Source organism: Phoxinus phoxinus (genome assembly GCF_949152265.1).
Source record: "Phoxinus phoxinus genome assembly, chromosome: 3".
Classification (NCBI taxonomy): domain Eukaryota; kingdom Metazoa; phylum Chordata; class Actinopteri; order Cypriniformes; family Leuciscidae; genus Phoxinus; species Phoxinus phoxinus.
The window spans coordinates 15,770,374-15,792,609 of NC_136878.1; the positions used below are offsets into that span (position 1 = coordinate 15,770,374).

Below are 22,236 nucleotides of genomic sequence, written 5' to 3' on the forward strand. Positions count from 1 at the left end.
GCTGAGCCTGAGAAAGTAAAAACAGCCCAAAGGGGCTTGTAAAAAAGACTTGTCCACAAATAAAAAATAAATTCGATTTTCAAATCAACAAAAGATATAATAACAGTAACTAGATTTTTAAATTTTTCTCAAGAAAATGTGAGTGGTGCTTGACTGTGCAAAACGCATGCACGATGCTAGAAATAGCCACACTTATCACAATTTCCTATAATAGTCCTACAATATCTCTATGACATTCTAGATATGGCCGGACACTGGACAGCATTTTTTGTTGTTTTATCAAGGTGTTGCTATGCTAATAATTATAACATTGTACAAAGAAATGAAAAGAAGTTCTATCCACATGTGCCACCAAAGTACTTTGACGTTTATTAGATGTTTTTTCAGATCAGTTGAGATTAAAATGACCCCTGTTTCAACATCATTGCAGATTTGTATTTGTTTATTTTCACCCAAATGTTTAAGTTTCATTGCTCCAAGATTTTTGTCTGTATTCTATGTTAACATTCTTTCTGGAAGGCCTTTACTTATAACAATGCTGAAGAAATGAATCTGAACATAAAGTAGGGTTGCCTAAATTGTGTGATTATTAATGATTGCTGATATATTCACATAAACACAGGCATATGGGTGGTAAGGCCGGATACGCGAGCAGCTGTTCACTGCAGATCCACTCAGCTGAACTAGACTCCTCACTTTCATCACTCCAGTGTCTGTTTATGCCTCTTTATAGGCTGACACCTCACTAGCACTTACCATCAAAAGCATGTCGAACACACCCCACCCCTCTGTTCCCAAGCCGTGACACTAAATATAATGCATACAACTCGGCTGTTATTTGGATGGTTGTACACAACAGCTGTGTGTAAGATCTGGAGTAATATGGCTCAGTGCATCTTGTTCAACAAGTTATATTAATTTCAGCAATTAGCTCTCAAAATCTACCTTAAACATTTTATGCACATATTTCAGAGTGGACGAAATAACATTTTACAAGCAGTTCTCAATCGGTTCCTTATATTTTACAATCCATGGTTGTATTATTGACACATGCTTGTTTTCATTGATCATTTTTACTCAGGTTTCCTGGTGTCCAACTATTTGACGGATAACCTGGACAGTTTTGCGTACCTCCGTAAAGTGTCTTCAGAAGCTAATTTATATAATGGCTTTAATCTTCTCACTGCTGAATTCAGGTAAGTGGTGGAAGGCAAATCTTGCTTGGTTCTTTCCATATACATAACTTTGCTTAAAGCTACACTGTGTAATTTATTAAGTTGGTTCTTAGCAAAAAACACTTTGTTCTTTCAAAATGATATGTGCTCATTAATGTATAATTACTTCTACCAACTAATCAAGTATTCTCGTAAGAGTAGAATATGCCATTTATAATACATACGAGCGAGTCGCTCGAATGGCGGAAGCCATGTTGCGCATCCATCTTGAAAATACATTAGCCAAAGAGGGACATACCTGGAAATTCAAGCTTCGCCTTTCACGTTACAAATGCGAGGGGGAGATTACTCTCTACTGCCTGCAGATTTAAATGTTGAAAATGTTTACTAAATCTTAAATGTTTACTGTTAGTGATTTCTCAAAAGGTTTTTGGTGGAAAATACAGTCATAATTTAAAAGTTTACATAGTACATCGAACTCTATTTAAAAATATTTCATGGTATGATCTTGATAAAAGCAGCTTATTCATTCATCATCATCTACACAATGCTGTCAAATAAAACCTGAATTGCCTTTGTTGTAAAGAAAAAGTTATAATGCAATGCATTCTTACAGAATCTTTCAGTTAAATCCAATTAAATAATGTACCTCTCAGCTGGTGCTGACATCACACATCAAGCCTGTTTAGAAATAGCTCTAAAATTTCTAAGAGTGATGTGCCTCTCTTTCATGATCTCACTTTCTTTATCATTTGTAATGAGGACGACATGACAGTGATGATACTGAATCTCTGGAGTCCTTGAAAGGGACAGGAGGCTCTGGTGCCGCCACCTGCTCTCCATATACCGAAGCTTAAGAAATCTATTTAGAATATAGTCCGAACAGATGGCGTGTTTCCAGCAGCGCGACTTTCTCAGAGCATAGTCATTTGAGGTGATTTAAGAAGATGAGGTTTCATGATTCCACATAGTAAAGGTCAAAAATAATGACGTTTATTGAAATAATTCATGTTTTTTTGTACGTGTAATACCACATTGGTGGTTGTGTTGTAGAGGATGCCTATGCTTATTTTACATTAGCAAACTTGTAGCCTGAAGATACATTCACAATGAAAGTGATACGAGCAACAGCAATAAGAGTAAACACGCTGGAGCTCACGTAAACCGTCTCCTGATGGACACTATAGCCGTGCTCAGAGAATTGCCAACCTGCAGCAATTTGATTTACGCTGTTGTGTGTATATTTAGCTAGATATAGTAGTATGTGTTTAAAACAGCGAACTCTGTGATTGTCTTTTTACCTTGTCCTACCTTTTATCCAATGCTACTAATATCTTTCCGATGCTTCGTGATCATTATTATTTAAGGAGAATTTCTTTAAATTTTTCTAGATACCGGTACATTAATGACAGCAGTTAGCCGTGCGCTAGAGACAAGACATCATCAGCCCATCCTTTAGCTTGCTGAAAGGCTAATATAGTGATGTATTACTTAAGTCCATGCTGTCATCTGAGGGGATGGAGGAATAATATTTGTCCATTCGTCTCTGTCTCTTCAAGCCTGTATTTATGAACGGAAAATACATCGTAACTCCACTCGGACTCCCACACTCTGTAATGGAACAGAAAGCGATAGCCATGGGGAGTGTTATTCATTTGTTTACCCTTTTAATAAACAAGATCATTATTGGGCCTATCGTACTCTCCATTTCTTTCCTCAGCCACAAAGAACAAAATGATACATGTCCAGATAAACTCTGAGGAATTACAATAGGCATTTTGTGCTGAAATCAATACAGCTGTCTTCTGTAAATAGAGACGGCCTTTCCAAAAGAATAAAGAGATTTTGTTTGTTCCTCTACACGGATGTGACTGACAACACTGATAATAGCCTTATGTTTTATATGGCATTTCAGCCCATTGAAACATTTCCCTGCTTGTTTTATCAGGTTTGGTATTCAAACTCCACTTTGAGTGTTGCTTACAGCTTTCACATATAGAGTATATAGATTCTTTCACGGGCTAATTTCATGAGGAATCAAATTTCCCTTGATCTTTGGAGATTAACGTGTGCATTCTGTCATTTTTTTTTTTTTTTATAAAAAAAATAAGAAATTCATGATATAAAATGACCAGATAAATCTTTTAACTTTAACTTGAATTTGTTTCTGTATATTATAAGACTGGAGGTCATTTTATGTGTGGCATTTATGGGTGTAGTTGGATAGTGTTACTGTTATATGGATGTAGTTAAAATTAGATTCTTGAAACATAGTTGGGTGTGTAACCGTAAAATTTTTGTCTGCTGACTAGTTGACCGGATGTTTTAGCCGTGTAATGCTTGGTCTGTCTGATCCAAATCTCAAAGCAAAATCACATTGGCATAGTGGTTAAAAGTGGTAAACAAAAAGTTTACTTTTTTAATTTATTTTGCGAGATAATATAAGTGAAAATATTCAGCATATGTACCAAATATTCAACGATTGTACCGAAGCCTCCAGTACAAAATTAATTTGTATCTTGAGCTGATTGTTGATTTTCTAGCAATTATTATACTGCATTAATACATCATTGGAAAACTATTTGTCTGTTCTGCCCCCATGTTAAAATCTTTCAATAAAATGAATGCAGTAGTAGAGATCGATAAGACCATTGTTAAAAGATATTTTGTTTGAGGCTGTCAAAGTAAGTTCTTTTTATAGACCCCAATGACATGATGGGGGGGTTATTTATATTTGATAACCCTCTACGGATACGGACACACTGAAGCTCGAGTCGCCATTGGCTAGTACATTTTTTATTTTACTCGCCAGACTTTTTACATAGAATGCAAATAAAAAAAATCTGCATAAATATCATATAAAATGTAGATTTCAAACATTATTAAAGTCAAGTAAACAGTCTGTAATAAAATAAGAACAAATAATAAAACTACAAGCAATAACACAAATAAACACAATGCTTTTCAGGTTTTATAGGTAGATCTGTATAATATAGTATATAATATCTATTCAATATAGTAGTTGGATACAGATGAAGTAGATTAGAAATTGAATAAAGTAATCAGATATAAATGTTTGCAGTGAGTGTTTGTTTAACATTAAAAATGCAGCAGGATTATTATGCTGCTGTCCCTTTAAAACATAATGCACGGATCAAATATACTGATACTGTACACATGCGTTTTCTTTCTCAACTTTTTACGTTCACTTAAGACATAACCGACTTATTTTTTTACTAGGATACTATACGCCAAGACAGACATTTTGACACAATTTTGTGTGAAATTGTCCGTTCAAGTGCAAGAAGATGTGTAAGATATAGATCAATTAAGTACGTGCTGTCAGATGCGGTTTTCGTGGCGCGCGCGAGTTATCTTTAACTATCTTGAACTAACTTTATAAGTATATAATATAAAAATATGTTGCTCTTGTAGATGAAAGAAAACATACTTTGTAATCACATCTACTTGGTACACTTAATCCTCCTAAAGAAAGTAATGTAGCTCAGCAAAATGCCATTAATAAACATTAATTTGAAGATTTCTAAAACAGATATGGTTTCACTGAAAGTCTGCATTCTGCATTCTTATTTTAACCCCAGGACTTATTCAACAGGCTCTCCAGCGTTCTGAGGCTTCTGAAGTCCTTTCCTGTCTGTCCGTCTTTCTCTTCGTCGTGGTTTGCCATCGCTGCCAAACAGTTCCACCAGCATTATTGATGTCCCTCTCAAAGTCTTTCAAAAACCCTAAATTGTCCGTTTCTCTTTTCATAGACATCCTCCCGTGTCTCCTGGGCCAATAAAATGTTGATTCTGTCCTCTTAAACACAGCATAGTCAATCTATCTATCTATGTATCTCTCTCTCTATCTGTCTGTCTGTCTATCCAATGTTCTGCTGATCTATTGTTCTGCCTGTCTATCTGTTCTATCTTATAAATTGCTATATTCTTGTCTGTCTGTGTCTCGTTCTATCGTTAAATCTATCTGTCTGAGATATATAATCAGGTTTTCTGCGGGTCTTAAAAAGTCTTAATTCGACCTTCCGCAATCTAGGGACTTAAAAATGTCTTGCATTAGAGCAGAAAGTCTTAAATTCAATATCATGGCATTAAATTAGAGATGCAGAAACCGTGGACAGAATCGCAGAATCCATTCATAAAAATGGAATTTACTGTATAATGAATTTGTCAAATTTTGGATGCATAAAAAAAAAAAAATTCATATAATGTAGCTGTAAATATGTTTGGTTGTCTTTTAACTAATTCTTTTTCTCGCTGTTGTTGAATACAGGGCCAATGAAGACACATTGTGTTACTATGGAAACAAGGGCAGTTCAGAGCCCATTCATCTCAAAGCAGGTTTGTTCAGTCCCTTTAGCGCTGTGTTCAGACGCCAGTGGTCTTGCATAAAGCACCTACCGTCTGCATTACAGACCACTTTCAACTCGTTCAGCACCAGATTGGTGGGTGTGTCTCAAAACTCACAGGAAGTGATGGATGATTGTGTTTGTTTCAGCAGGAATCTATGGGTTGAGTAACTCTCTTCTGGAAACTCCTTGGAGGAAACTGCAGCATGGCAAACAGCTGTTCACCAGTGTAGTGAGCAAAACACTGCCCTCTGACGGCTTAGTGCAGGAACTGCTCCATATCCTCAACAATGAGGAGCTGTAAGTGTGCATGCTGCTTCATTATGAAAACCACTATTCTCTTGCTTTTTATCTTCCATCTACTTTTATCTTTCTTAAACAATCAAACCAACATCCATCCTTTTTGATCCTCAAGAAGCACTTGAGACACAAAACAAATAGATTTCTAGACAATTACATTACAGAATCTTTGAAGCACCAGCAGCATGATTTTTTGAAGCCTTTTTTATTTCCTCAGGTTTTATTAAGTAAATGCAGGCAGCATATCATAATGAAATTCGATATTAAAAAGCAACCCTTCAGAGACCCATCGGATGAATCCACGGCTTACATCCTTGTTAAGCATAGTTGTTTTTCACTGTTTTATCAAACATTTCCTTTTTATTTGATCACTTTATCAGAGACAGACAGGTAGCCTACCCATGTCTGCAATGACCTTTTAGATCATTTAAGAGAATGAAACCGAGACATCTGATTAGACATTATGAACCTATTTGCATTCATAACAATTGTGTATTCATCAGTAAGGGTTATTAAATTCAAATTCAAAACCAGATATGATGTTTAAGTAAATAATATTGTCCTATGTCAGTTCTTTGATCTCAGCTTTGCAATCGGGTAGTATTAGAAATCTATTCCAAATCAATTTTGTTCTTTTTATTTACTTTCTGTTAATTAAAGAATCCTGGAGAAAAAAAATCACTATCCACAAAAATATTTATTAAGCAGCACAACTTATAAAATTCATTATAATAAGAAATGTTTCTAGAGCACTAAATCAGCACATTGGAGTGATTTCTGAAGGGTCATGTGACACTGAAGACTGGAGTAATGATGCTGAAAATTACATTTTGAAATATAATAAAATAGAAAACTTTTTAAATTGTAATAATATTTCACAATATACATTACATTTACTAAATTATACATTACATACAAAATATTACCGACCACAAACTTTTGAACAGTATTGTATATGTGTATGTATGTATGCCTTGCATTTCTCTGCATTCTTTAATTACTCGGATCTCAATAAACACCAGGATGATTTGGCACACTAAAGGAGTCGCATAAGTCTCACCTCTGCCTTTTCCAGAAACACCCCGGACCCCGCGCAGGAGAGTCAAGGTGTGGGCTACAGTAAGGCCATGCTCCAAGCCCTGTCTGCAGTGTGTGTGCGCTCACCGGGATACGGCACAAGGTCCCATCATGCTATTTTTATATTCACCTCTCTCTCTCTCCATAAAAATTGCAGCATGAACTGGTTGAGTGTAACCCTGCTCTTTTTTACCCTCCAGTTTTGATGTTTAACCAGTGTCATATTTGTGTCTATCCATCACAGAACCAATACAGTTATCCTCATCGACCGAGAGGGAAATGTGAGCTTTACAGAGCGCACCATGCAAAACTGTGACATCACCCAGTGGAGCACAAATAGCTTCCACTTCAGACTGCAGGAATGAGGGCCAGATGCCAGGCCAAGGGAAGAAGATCCTCACGCTGTGCCTTTATCCAGCCACTATCTGCTTAAACCATGCAGCACCACTGTTTCTACTGATGTGAACATCATTTCCTGTTGAAACAGGAAAGCGGTTCATTATTGCTTACTTCTGAGAGGAAGCTTGATTGCACTTTCCCTTCTTTTTTTTCTAATTTAGCTCAATAACCGATGGCTCACAAGAAGTTTCGCACAGAACCTATGCCCACAGACCTCAGATTTCCATATAGTTTACAATATTTAAATCCATCCACATATTTTTCCCCTCAAATCAGTGCACAAAGGTCTGCATATTCCGTCTGGATCTACTCATGAGGTGTAATTCTGAGTGCATGTGATTCCCTCTGAAATCATTATTATTGGCATGTAATGCTTTTGGACAGAATCGTTTGAGGAGCAAGATGACTACTGCCAAAGAATAATTGTGTCAGTCACAATCATTATGAACAAGAAAATAAATCTTCATAATCTTGCACAATGTAACATTTGCTTGCTATTCGGTGCGGTAGTGATCCACTGTAATACCTTTCACTCAGGAACACATGAAAGCTACTGCCCAAAAAAAAAGTTTCTTTTTTTTAAACATTAAACAGCATTTTCAATCATTAGTTTAAAACAGATAGATTATTTTTAAATTGAAACTACATTTTTTTTGTTATATTAAATGAAGCCTTTTGATTTAATTTTGTGTTAAGCTTGAAGTCTGAATGGTTTGATATCTCCATTGTTGCTTTCTTAATGTTATCTGAATTCTAAAATCAATGCATTTTATGTCAGCTGTCAGGAATCCGATATGAACATGTCATTTGATGTCACATCTTTAGTTGATAACAGTGTGCCTGAAATTTAGTATTCAGCTTTTAAATGACAGTTGCGTCCACATGCCCCCTTGTCTGAATCTGATAATATGCTACTTGGAAAAAGTTGTTTTACTCGCCCTAGATTAGACAGAGAGTAGCGTTCAGGATGAATTAATGGTTCAAAACAAGTCCCTGATTATTTTATGCTTGCTTATTGCTTATTTTTCTCTTCAGTTAAAGGGATAGTTCACTTTAAAATTTAAATTCTGTCATCATATACTCACCCTGAATTTGTTTCAAACCTGTATGAATTTCTTTCTTCTGCTGAACACAAAGGAATATATTTTGAAGAATGTCAGTAACCAAACAGTTAACTGGTCCCATTGATTTTTCCTACTATGGAAGTCAATGGGACCAGTTAACTGTGTGGTTACTGACATTCTTCTAAATATCTTCCTTCGTCTTCAGCAGAATACATGATTTCATACATGTTTGAAACAACTTGAGGGTGAGTATATGATGACAGAATTTTAATTTTAAAGGGAACTATCCCTTTAATGACAGTGAAAAACAGATACGTTTTTAGCCAGATACACCTATCTTGGCAATGGCAACTGAAATCAAGTGTGGGAGATCAGGTATTCTGTTCAGTGCAGTGACTTGTGTCAGTTTCTCTTGTCTTCATGTGTGTCAAGAATAAAGCATTTACAGTGCTCCTTAAAGGGAACCTATTATGCTAAATTCAGTTTTACATGGTGTTTGAACATAAATGTGTGTCGGCAATGTGTACACAACCACCCTATAATGGTCAAAATCCACGCATTTTTAAAATCCCCATAAATCCAAAAAGTGTTTCATAATAAGCTGTTTGCAGTTTCTGTGCAATGTGTGGCCTCACCCACGTCTTAGCATAGACCCTGCCCTGAGTGAGCTGTAAATACTCCGCCATGTTTATCTCCTCACCAGAGCATTTACTGAAGTTATTCAATCAAGAGCAGTGAGTGTTTTTCTGTTTTGCTTTTGATCATTCCTATTAACAGCATATAGCAGTAAGTACTGTATATTATGCTGCTTTCATACACAGATCTAATATACACATGCAATTTTTATTTACTTGCTGTTTAAGTTCACATACACAACCGACCGTTTGTGTGAACTTTGTGTGTTTTTTTACATAACCTTGTGTGTATTTGACAGTTTAAGCACAATAAGACATGAAAGAGAACTTAGTTTAATAGCGCCGTCTGACATCCAGCTTTCTGTGCGCGTGCTTCGATGTGTTCGCAGGGACGCACCTTGTGACAAAAGAAGTAGGCCTAAGTCCAAATTCACAGTACTCATAAAAGACTAGGCAGAAAGTACCTAGATGACCTACTACTTCCAGCAAGATTCTGAAGTGTGATGCTGGTAGGTCACATGAATATTACAACATGGCGAATATAGCACGTCCAGACTACATATAACTTTTTTTTTTCAGTGGTCGTGAAATAATTACTTGTTCAAAATAAGTGCCTTACTCAAGAGAGTATGTGATTTCATAATTTCAGATGCAGCCTTTTTGGCAGAGTATCTGAGGCACGATCTGTACAGGCTCCGCCCTCTTCTGGAAATGCAGCAGCTCATTTGCATTTAAAGATACATGCACCAAAACAGAAATGTTTTTCCTTCCACTCAAAAATTGGATTTACAACATGGTATAATAAATGATATCTGTGTATTTTAAGCTGAAACTTCACAGACATGTTCTAGGGACACCTGTGACTTACATCACATCTTGTAAAAAGGGGCATAATAGGTCCCCTTTAATAGAGATACTCTGCACAACATAAAAACAAGCATGTTGCATTAGCTATTGCATCTGTCATCTAATATAGGGATGTGACTGATGATGTTCTGCTGCCATCTAGGGACATGTAACATTTTTATGCCCAGATGGTGAATCCCTAAAATAAAAACCCAACAAATTAATTTGTGAAAATTGTCTTGAATTATTTAGATAAGGAAAATTGCCTTCATCACACATAAAAAAGGAACGAGAAACATGAGAACAAAGAAGGAAAGCCACTGAAATTGTATGTAGTCCACTTTTACAACTCAAATATTTTTAAAATAAATTATTTAGATCATTCAATGTTTTAGGTCAGAATCACGTTTCCTTCATCCTGTGCATTCTATTTTTCGATTTCATCAAAGTTCAGTCAGTTCATTCATGGCCACGGTAATACATTAGTTGGATTTAATCTTCTCAAGATCTATTTCCATTCTGCATTTCCAAAAAGTGTAATGAAATGTAAGTTTAGATACATTTAAAAAACAGTTCTTCTAAAAACAAGTCCTATATCATTCATTTTCTTTTGACTGTTTTAATGATATCTGTAGGCATATAGAAATGTGATTTGCTGCATTTAGGCAGGCACAATAAACACTGAATGAGTAAAATACCCTGAGATTCCAAACATAAAACACAAAAATGCAACCAATCTCAAAATAATGATTTATTCAATCATAATGTGCGTTACTATAAATCAAAAACATAACATTTTATATGAAAATGGAAAATATGAAATCTTAAGGAATGTTATGAATATTAGAAATATAGCTATTTGTTTTTTAGTTTTTCATTTGCAGACTAATAGCAGGCAGATTAAATTAACAGATTTTAAGCTACTTCATACAGTTCAGCTTGACAGAATAACAATTATAATTCTTACAGCAACATAACAGCCTTTTTATACTTTTTAAAAAAAATTACAAGTGCACAAAGTGAATAATACACATTTTAATTCATTTTAAACAGTAGGCTATTCATGGAACTATCAAAAATGCCAATGTGCTAGAAATTCTCTATTTTGCTCATGCTAAGCGTACTTCAATAGCTACCTGTTTGAGTAGCATGGCAAAGGTGAAATGATTCATTACATAATATTTCTGATTGGTTCTTCATAATTCAGGAAACCCTTTGTTACTAAAGGCAAATCTGGATTTCTTGATTACTTCACCTTGTTACTCAAAGTCATGAGTTTATATATTTAGATAGTTTCATTTCCCCTTTTGTGTTACTCAAACATGATTAAGACACACTTTGTCCCAAGTGTTGGGGACATTTAGTTTTCAAGAGCATTAATGTTAATCCTGAAGCAAAAAGAAATGTTAGTTATGATTAATAAAAAATAATAATAAAAAAATACATTCTTGCCTGCAAGTATTATATGACTAATCTAGTCTAGACGGGATACATTTAACATAAAAAACACATGCAACAACTAAGATTTAGAGCAGTTTAAAATACTGATATTTTAGTCATAGGGGACAGCTAACTTAATATATAAATACAGTGTAATATACGTGTAATATACTATGCTTATAACGTTACACTATACATATCACAATTTTTTTACAAATTGTATAAAAACGTGGACAATGCTGCAAAGGTTCAAATTATACCGGTTTATCAATATATTATATATAATATTATTGTATGTATTTTATTTAACTAAGTACGTTAAATTAAGATCAGCATTTTTTAAAATGAACCTCTTCATTACGCTGTTGTGCCTTTGAACGTCGCTGTATTACCCTTTATCAGTCTTGACGGGGTTTTTTAGCCCCTCGTTCGCCGTACATTGGCATTGTGGGTAAAGTAGTCATCTGAAAATTGCGCCACCTTGTAACGCATTCTTATCCAATCGTCAAATAACTACAATTACAGTGAGGCGCGAGGAACAGGTTTAGTAACAGTGCCTTATCTTAAAGCGACAACCACGGTTGAGTGAGGTTGGAAGCAGGGAGTAGCAGGACTTGAGGTATGTAATTATTAATGTATTATTTGCTTGTTAAACATAAACAATTTACAGATGTTTCCAGCAGAACTCGGAATAATCTCTTGAACTCACTTAAAAGCAGTAAGGAATTTGCTTCTCTGGCGCCAGCAATCTTTTCAAGGATTTGGTGGACTCTAAGGCTGTCTCAAAACCGAGTGAGCTGCCTACCTAGACAGCATTTTGGGAAATCTCTGCCGCGTTAGAATGTTTTCCCAAATGCTGTCTAAGAAGGCAGCTCAATCGGTTTTGAAACAAAACCTATGTTAGCTTCGTTGCTAGTAAACACGGAATTGCTACCTGAGATCTGAGACCGTTAGTCAGTTCATATTTAGAACGAACCAGAAAAAATGCAAACTATTTGATTGTTCAAAAGATACCGTGAGATCAATGAAGGTCGCCTGTATGACACTTTGGTTTGTAATGCTAATGAGTGACATGAAGTCATCCGGATATTCACCTGCCTGAGTTGTTGATGTCAACATCAGTAACAGTGTTTTAAGTGCTGATGCTTGTAATCTATATCCTAAAGTAAGGTTTAGATTTTCTGATTACACATAACGTTATGCTTGAAAACCTAGTAGGCCGCCTGTCTAGACAGCATTGTAGTAGTCATCATACCAAAGCTTATTTGTGATCTACCACTTATCAGTATTGCTTTGCAGCCAGGTTTTAAGGCAGCATCATGTGGCAGTCATGTGCAGAATTCCAGTACAGCTTAAGTTTTTATAGTTCACTGCAGCATAGACACTCCGACTGCAGGATATGACTTTGGACTAGAAGTGCTCTTTGTTACAAAATCAATGGGCCAAAAGGGCAAGTGGAAACATGCTCTAAAAACCCTGAGTTAGACATTACCGTTTGTGCATGAACATTTGCTTGGCTGCTCTAGTTAAAGTAAACATGATATCAATGTTAAAGTCAGCATGAAATAGAAACACTCCCTATTTTCTAAATGCAAGCTATTGATCCTATTGTGAATGATTCATTCATGCACGTTCCTTTTTTTCTTTTTTGACCTCAAAATGATTTAATTTAATTTAAAATCAAAATGTCATAACCTAATCTTCCAGTAAAACGACAGACACCTCTCTGGTGACGTATGCTGGACTTCTCCAATCATTTAGTCTGCTTAAACCCGCCTCTTTCTTACAATCCACTGCAAGCTCACAATCAGATCTGCCATCCTTCAAATCAACAACCAGTTTGAACCAAACCCCTGCTTTTTTGATTATTTGTTGCACTCACAATAAAAGATCTGTGGCTACTTCATTTCATCACAGCTTTAATGCATATTCCTGGACTTATTGTTAATGATTTAATGCTACACAATTATTCCATTGTTTTAGTAATATTTAGCCTAATCAGATTGTAATAACTTGCTCCACCCTGAAAGTTATTTGCTTTACAGCTGATGCCCACCTATAGTCTCGATCTTCAAAATGTCACGTTATAGAAGTGAAACGAATTGCGAATTCTGTCGTGGCTTTTAAAGTGGTCAGTTAAGGTGTTTATTTTAATGAAAGAATTGATCATTTGATTTGATCTAAGTCTCTCTCCTATATTTACCTGCTTTGTTTCCAAAAACCTTGCTTTAGGCCTGGATTTGGCAGCCGGAAAGAAGGGGCAAGCGTGGCATCCCTCTCCTCCTCTCATGTCCCCTCCCTGTGTGTCCTTGCATGTCAGTGCCCCCTTGTCATCCCCCCCTTGTCTCACCCCTCCAGTCCACTGTGTTCCTCCCCCTCATGCTTGGGACAGACTGGCCTCACCGTCAGACCAATGACTGCCTGGATCGTACTGCCTGTCAGCCTGGCTGCCTTCTCGATCACTGGGATATGGATAGTGTGAGTTTAAAATTATGTCACCCTTAAAAGCTGTTCGTTATTGTTTGTCACATCAAATAGCGAGTTCCTAAAAGTTGACACCAGAGCAAACATAAATTTCAAACATTCACAATAATATAGTGATGTTTTGCCCTGTCCTCCTCAGATATGCTATGGCTGTAATGAACAACCATGTTTGTCCTGTCGAAAACTGGTAAGTTGGGCTTATTTCGGTCAGTTTATTTCGAGTATTTGATGTTTATGTCATTTGATCGTCAATGCTATTATTTTAAAGGTCGTACAATGTGACATGCATAGAGGAAACAGCCAAGCCGGGCTTCCAGAAGACATGCTGCACCATTCAAGACATCCCCCTCATCAGGTAGCCTTTATTTTGAGCTCTTCCTCTTTATTTCGAGTCTGCATTTATTTCCAGTGTGATCTGACAATGTCTTTGTCTTCACTTTGATTCAGTAAATGTGGATCTTACCCTCCCGAGAGCTGTCTGTTCAGTCTCATTGGTAATGTGGGAGCTTTTATGGGTAAGAATGCTTGTTCTCATATTTTCACACATTCTACACCAGCAGTGACATATCGAATAACAGAGAAAAAAGCATGAATGGAAGTATTCAGCACCCTTGCCTTTCAAGTCCATGTGAACCGGAAGTTGCAAACGACTTTTCTCCAGTGTTGTGACGTATTTCCAAATAAAACGGAATATTGAACAGAGGGCAGGGTTTTACTTTAGCGCTCCTCCTCTCCATCTCTGCTCATAGCCGACTAATGGTTTGAGGGGAGTGTTTAAGTGTTTTCAACCCAAGCCATCAAACTGACGTCATCAGAAAAGGAACGACATTCCAGACCGGAAGTAACTTTTCAGACTTTGATTAAAGATTACCATTGCAAACAATTTTTTTCTTTGTATTAACTTGCACGGAGTTATTGTTCACCACAAGACTAGTAATATGCGCTAACAAAATAAATAGGGTCAATTTTGATTTCATGTCGACTTTAATGCGTTTCGAGTCCCAGTGGCAGAGGTGCTGCAAAGACGGATAGCTGCGTGAGAGGACACGCTACTTATAGCATCATAACTAATGAATGTTTTCCGGTGTCGGTTCATTATGTGGTTTATTGATATGATTAGGGGTTTGATTGTCCTTATCTTGTTGAAGGTTGGCTGTCATCTGCTTCTATTTGTGTTGTTGTGATATGAAATCAGAGGTGTGTTATTACACACTTTTATACAACACACTATAAAACGTAAGATATTATAACCAAAAAGTATTTGTATACTAAAATGTATAAATGGCTTTAGTATTATATAACAAAATATTAAATCAAGTAACATTAATAATTTTAAATATATAGCACACACTTCTGATTTCTAACATACACTACCGTTAAAGTTTGGGGTTAGGAAGATTTATGACGTATTGTGAAAGACGTCTCTACAATGCTGTGTTTATTTGATTAAAAATTCAGTAAAAACTCAATTATGTAAGGAATAATTGACGACAGGCCGTTGAATTATTAGAAAAATATTTTTCTATTTTTCTAATAATTCAATGGCCTGAAGTCAATTATTCTGCTTATACTACAGTTACCACACCTCGAAATATTGTTCAGATGATGTATTTCAAGACGTTTGTAAAGTTTTTGTCATTAAAACGTTCTTGTATGTAGGACTATTTCCTTGCGCATCTAAACCCATGCTCCGTTACTAATTCCAAAACGTCATTTTAGAGTTAGTAACGGAGGTTTGAGCCGCTGATAGCAGAGTAATGCTGGGGACACACTTAACGACTAGAAACATTCTCTGACTGTGAATGCAGCAGATTTTAAACACCGCTGTGAACACAGACTGAACGCGCTGAAAACGCGTGCATGATCAGTCATAAGTATCAAATTACATTCATAACCGGCCTTACAGTAAGTGTGTCCCCGGCTTTATGCAGTTATTAATGCAGTTATGAGAGAGAGAGAGAAGCATGTGCGTCAATATTATTATTATTATTTATTTATTTATTCAATTAGTTTTAATTAATTCGTTCATTCTTTTTTTCTATTAGTGACAGTAGACTATAGCCTAATAAATGAAACACAAAGCCCTTTTAACAAGTATAGGCCTATCAATCATTATTTATTTGTTATATTATCTGCAATAATTACGAAAACCCGTGCAGCAGGACTATCAATTTATTGAAATATTCAGTTTAATTTTCTATTGATTATATATACTTTATTTATTCAAATGAAACTGCATGTTTCCATTGATTGTGAAGTTAGACATTGAAAATTGCAGAGCAAACGCATGGGGCTGCATGGTTTTTCTTGTTATGAATTGTATCCTATTTTCCGTTATTACAGTTAAGTACGCGCAGTGATATGGAACTGTAATGTGGTTAAGACCTGCCGGAACTACTTTAGCCGTGCGGTTCCCTGAAATCAATTGCACACCTCAGAACTTTCGTCAACCAATCAAATTCAACCATTCAACGGCCCTGTAGTATAATATAATTTAAAATAACTGTTTTCTGTTTCTTCAAAATATTATCTTTTCTACAGTCAAAACGTGATCCTTCAGAAATCATTCTTATATGTTGGTTTGGTGTTTAAGAAACATTTATTATTACTATCAATGTTGAAAACAGCTGTGCTGCTTAATTTCTGTGGAAACCATAATTAATTGGTTGCAGGATTTTTTTTTGATGAATAGAAAGCTCAAAAGAACAGCATTTATTTTTAATAGAAATATTTTGTAACATTATAAATGCAAATTCTTTTGATCAATGTAATGTATTATTGCTGAATAAAAGTAGTGGACTATCAGTGAAGTTCTAGCATCATTTGTTTATAGTTGCTACTACTTGATTTGATATTTCTAATGCAATGAGGTTTGTAATATCATAATAGTATAAAAAATATATACTGAAAATATTGGCAGAGCAAAGAAAATAAAACTATGCTCTACACTATGGAAGAAATATAAACAAAATAAAATGTGAAGTGATTGAGTTTTTCTGTTTTCTTTTTATTGAAGTGGTGTTGGTGTGTTTGCTACGGTACGCTCAGATCATCGAGCACCGGAACCATTGCTGGCTCAACACCAGCGGACTTGTGTCTGGATGTACTAATGCTGTAGGACTAGTCATGGTGGGCAACTTCCAGGTCAGTCACACAATTCTGCCTAAACACTGTTTGGTGAAGGATCATTGTCTGACACATTTATCTCATAGCCGACCTGATAGTAGAGCTTTATTAAGCCATGACTTTATTGTCATGCCCCAGTCACCATTCACATACCAAAAATGGTATGGTGCTTTTGTTCTTCTGTTAGTGCTTTATGGGAAGATATTAAGGGCTGACTCTTCACCTTTAGTCTTTTCATGGGCCGTACATTCACTGCATCAGACTGATGCATTGATCAGCATCAGAGTGTTTCAGAGAGGCTTATGTTCTCAAAGTGATTAGTATTGATCCATGCATGCACCAGTCGCATTCTTCAAAATGGATTTTAGAGGGCATTTCAGTTCCTCATCTTTAACAGCACTTCCATCCATATGCTGAGTGTGCAATAGGCAAGTTTCTTGTTGCAGAAAGACATATATGTCAATGTTTTTCTGTCCACCAAGTTAGATGTCACACAAGTGTGTCTGTTTTCAAGTTTCAATGTCCTGGTCTTTTATTTCCAATGCTTTGATTTATTATTTATTTGAATAACACTGCACTGCTTTTCGACTAGGTGGACCATGCAAAAACACTTCACTATGTAGGTGCAGGTGCCGCCTTCCCAGCAGGCATTCTGTTCGTGTGTTTGCAATGTTTGCTGACCTACCGGGTGGCTGTCACCTCTCTGGACTATTGGATGGCTCACGTGCGTGTAGCACTGGCTACTGGTGCTCTCATCACACTGGTTCTTAGTATCCTTCCTTGTTGAGTGTGTCTGGAAAATGATGAATAAGTGTGTTCTTAATTTGTCTTGAGATTGATTGCTTTAACTTGTTTGTCTTGTTATTTAGACAGTATTACCTGTGTAATTTGAGAGCTGTCATTTCTTCATTCTCATGTCATTCCAAACCTGAATGACTGACATGCTTCTGAGGAATTGTACTGGTTGCTTTATTCCATGCAATGAGTGCATGTTGGGGATAGTTGGCTTTTAAAGGGATAGTTCACCAAAAATGTAAATTTTGTCATTTACTCACCCTCATGTCGTTCTTTATCTCTATGACTTTCTTTCTTCTGTGGAACATAAAATAAGATATTTTGAGAACTATTTGGGTACCAACATTCTTCAAAACTTCTTTTGTGTCCTGCAGAAGAAAGAAGGACAGGTTTGATGAGTAAATGATGACAGAATTTTCTTTTTTGGGCGAACTATCCCTTTAAACTTCACAAAGGCATCATAAAGCTATCATAAAAGTGCTCCATATGATTTGTGCAATATGTTCCAAGTATTCTGAAATCATACAATTGCTTTGTGTGAGGAACAGACATATATGAAGTTATGTACTGACAATATTTTCCTCCAGAGAGCCATTTAACTCTGTGAGTCAGTGAGTTGAACTCGAGGAACAGATGAGTGAAAAGTCTAGTTTTATAAACCGATTCAGCCGAAAAGATCCAACTCAAAAGGACGTTTGCTTCCTCGTAATTTCTAATAATATCACAACTCGATCTTCAGGTGAAATGACAAACTTGTCCCTCTTGTCAAGTATCCTTGACTTTTTCAATCTGCTTAAACTCCGCCCCTTTCAAACAATCCCAAGCTTGCGTTCATATCTGCCGCCATTAGAAAACAACCGGATAGAACCAAGACCCCGCCCTACTTTTTTTTTCTTTTTCGATAATCTTTTTTTGCACTTCGATGTATGTAATAATACGGAAGAAAATACTTTAATAACATTACGACTTCAATTTAGGCCTTTTCCTCACACAGAGCTATTATAGCTTCAGAAGTTTTGCAGTATAGTGCACAAGTTATATGAACTAGTTTGTATGATACATTTATAGTTGGCAAGATTCTCATTCACTGTAATTGCATGGAAAAGAACAACATTCTTCAAAAATACAGCTTTAGTGTTCTTCAAATAAGTTATACAGGTATGCAACAACATGAGGGGGAGGAAATGATGACAGAAATGCCATTTTTTAACTATACCATTTAGCATCAGTTGTTTTAAGTAATTTGCGGCGGAAAAGGAAAGCTGTGCTTTTATCTGTTTGTCCTCCTGCTGAGGTTCTGGTCACAATCATGAAGCCCCTGACTCATATTATAGTGGAGGTGTAATCTAATTGCTTCAGTGTATATGTCGGCATGGAGACGGATGATCCCAGCTGGAGTCTCCCGGCCTTCCTGCTTTATTGCTATGGTGTTCGTCAATGATTTATGAATAGTTTTTTCCCCAACCGGAGGAAAAAGGGGGGCTAAAGGGTTGTTGGGTAATGTAACAGAGCAGCTAATTAACCAATGTCTCCATAAATAATCCATGGCTTTCCACACTAAAGTTAATTCCATCGAGACCAGCTGTGCCTTCAGCTAACACAAATATAAGCTTCCATTTTTTGAAACAGTTTGAATCCTTGATGGTCCCTCTCAGGTGGAATATTCTTCATCCACGAGAGCTTTGTTTTACAACATGCAGCGGCCATCTGTGAGTGGGTCTTCACTGTAATCATCCTCGTGTTCTACGGGACTTTCACCTACGAGTTCGGCACGGTCACAACCGAGACCATGTTGGCCGGCCTCCAGCGGAACCTCTCGCACGGGCCCGGTGTCATGATCGGAGACGACATCCAAACAGGCGCCCTGGGAAGCAGCAAGGGTTTGAAATCTCCAGGAGGAAGCAGCACCTCCACTCATCTGAACTGCACTCACGAGAACATCGCAATGCTTTAAACGCATCGGAAGAACACACGCAGTCACATGCTGGCAGATGGGATGCCTCACGACGGTGCTCTCTACATTAAAGACCCCGCTTGGGCCGAGATGATTTAGAGGAACCGTCCAGTCTGAGTCGAGGCAGGTTAAGAGTTGATCGGGTTTACATGCGTGACTGTTGTATATTACCATTTCCGATTTGAGTTGTCTAGATTTGTCTTTTTTCCATCCTGTTTTTGCCTTGCGAGAAGCTTCTGTAGGGTTGTTTGTGGATGAGAAGGACAGAATTAGCATTTTTCTAAAGATAAAGACTGAAGGGGGATTTTAGCTCCACTGTAAGGTTTAAGGTTATTGTAAGCACAGATCCAATGGTTTGTCATGTTACTTTGCTGTCGCTTGAACTGTTCCACTGGGTGATGGGGTCAATTTTTACTGTACTTGCACAAATGTTTCAGGGTTATCTCTTTTAGAGCTTGCTTCTGTTTGCCCACCTTTACTATTACAAATGGATGATTTGCACGCAACATAACGAATGAACTTGTAGTTTTAAGTTCTTTTCACTTTTATTTGGGATTGCAGACTATCAGGAACCGAGTATTATCATTTTTGAAATCGTGAATGTCTAAGGTATGGATCGAACTATAGCCATTTGAGTACCAATGATTTTGGAATTATTAGAAAAATACATTTCAATTCTGATCTAATTTCTTCAATTAGGTCATATTCACCCATTTTTGTAATGGTGGCCTTTTTAATGATGCAGTGGGTAGGATAAATGTTTTGTCATGCTGGGTTGCTTTTGTCCTGTTTATTCTTTTACGAGGTGGTTTTTGTTTTTCATTTCGAGCAGGAGTAAGTAATGTAAGGTGACACCAGCTCTAACCTTGCCTTCCTGGTCAGTTGAGAAGTTGTAGAATAAGTATATTCGCATTGACTGTACGTTTTATATATACAGTATATATATTTTTTAAATAATATTTCTTTATATTTCTTTTTCTCTGTCAAGGGTCATAAAAACCACTCCAAAAATGCCACATCCATTCAGCGTTTTACATTGTGATTCTGCTTACATATCTTTGCTGATTGTTTTGCGTAGTTTTGTGATCCACACTGACATAACTAATCGAACTGGTGTGAAAAGTGATATTTTACGTTATCAGCACATCAGTTTTTGTTTTTCTCCATTGCCAAAGGATTCATTTTATTTAGCTAAATATGTACCATATGCCTTTGATTCATTTAACTTTTTTTCTTTTGGATTAAGACACATAGCCACTGAGAAAATGACAGTACTGCAATATTATCACCTTTTGTAGCGATTACATGAATGACATTGGCTGGTCTCCAGGCTGGAACCTAGGAAACCGTGTTTGAACTTTCTGAGGGTTGAGTGGTTATGGTGGCCTTAACGTTACTGTCGTATTTGTTTGATGTTTCCAATTCAGACTGTCAATCAAATGGTCTGTCTGTATTGTTTTTAAAGTAACTCCAGATTTATTGCGCTTTAACGTTTAAATTTCACGCAGAAATGTGCCAGTTACTCTCTCTGTGTGTTTGCTACCCTTCAACGGGACAGACAAATTTCATGCCAATGATTAGACTGTAAATTTAGAGGTGGTCTCTAGGCGTCATACATGTTTATCTCTGTTGACTCCTCTATTATTGGAGAGCTATTTGAAATATTGTTTCTCGCTCTTCGCATGCAAGGGAAGATTCACAGGGCTGCGCTGTACAACTGAAACCATCCATTAAATATCATTTTCTCCACAATTTATTATTTAGTGATTACACAATACACTCAACTCAAACCAAACTGCAGTCACACAACGGGTCAAATGTAATTTAAACAAAAACAAAAGGGAAAAAAATCTTGGGGAATATAAAGCATGTTTAAATGAGCTTATAAACCTAAAGTCAATGTTGATGTCATTTCTCATTGCCTTTTTTTGCCATATTATTTGGTATAAATTACATGCAATACTTGTCAATGGATATAGTGCATATTATATTATCTGAATAATAGGTTAGTCATTTATAGGTCACCTAAGAGCAAAAGGTTGTGTAAGAATCGTTTCTTGTTTCAAATACTTTAAAATCACACGGGGAAATTGTTGGATATTTTCATTGAATTTTGTTGCCAACTTTTGCGATGTATCTGTGATTGTGAGACAATGTTTGTAAGAGCCTATATATAGGATTGAGGATCCCACACTTTAAAAACTGAGGACTATGTGAGTCTCCTCACATGAAAAGGATGGAAATATGTGTTTTTGGTTGATGATGTTTATTTCTTGGATGTTTCATGAATTGCAGCTGTTCTCTAGATAGAAGTTATTTTTCTGATGCCTTTAAACTATGTAATCAAAGTATTTTTTATCAACACAATGCATCTGTGGAGAACGGAACAAAGACTTGAGGATCACACTCCAAAATCGAAATAAAAATAATGCAAAGATTATTTTTATTTGATAAATTACTTATGTAAATAAGTAAGATTTATGTATAATTTCAATGATTTCCTTTGACAAGAGATTTATATTGAATAATTACCAAAACATCTGATGGAAAATAAACAAGTGTATCTGTACTTCTG

General features: G+C 36.3%; 2 protein-coding genes across 9 annotated transcripts in view; both read left to right on the forward strand.

Annotated features, from left to right (window-relative positions):
* tango2 (transport and golgi organization 2 homolog) overlaps positions 1-10,092 on the forward strand; it is a 41,271-nt gene extending 31,179 nt beyond the window's left edge. For 2 of the 8 annotated variants that reach the window (XM_079605676.1, XM_079605675.1), the window contains exons 5-9: positions 1,082-1,196; positions 5,466-5,533; positions 5,691-5,841; positions 6,917-7,021; positions 7,163-9,092. In XM_079605676.1, the coding sequence (XP_079461802.1) occupies positions 1,082-1,196; positions 5,466-5,533; positions 5,691-5,841; positions 6,917-7,021; positions 7,163-7,283 (560 nt within the window). In that variant the 3' untranslated portion in view covers positions 7,284-9,092. Of the gene's footprint in view, positions 1-1,081; positions 1,197-5,465; positions 5,534-5,690; positions 5,842-6,916; positions 7,022-7,162 lie in introns of all 8 variants that reach the window. The other 6 variants (XR_013796736.1, XR_013796737.1, XR_013796738.1 and 3 more) reach the window with 6 other exon arrangements.
* Positions 10,093-11,727: 1,635 nt separating this feature from the next.
* tmem150aa (transmembrane protein 150Aa) lies at positions 11,728-22,229 on the forward strand. The gene is made up of 8 exons (XM_079606180.1): positions 11,728-11,921; positions 13,535-13,780; positions 13,926-13,973; positions 14,055-14,141; positions 14,234-14,301; positions 16,803-16,930; positions 17,505-17,682; positions 19,363-22,229. Exons 2-8 carry the CDS (start codon positions 13,716-13,718, stop codon positions 19,659-19,661), a joined length of 873 nt encoding a protein of 290 aa, XP_079462306.1. The 5' UTR covers positions 11,728-11,921; positions 13,535-13,715; the 3' UTR covers positions 19,662-22,229.
* Positions 22,230-22,236: the final 7 nt, after the last annotated feature.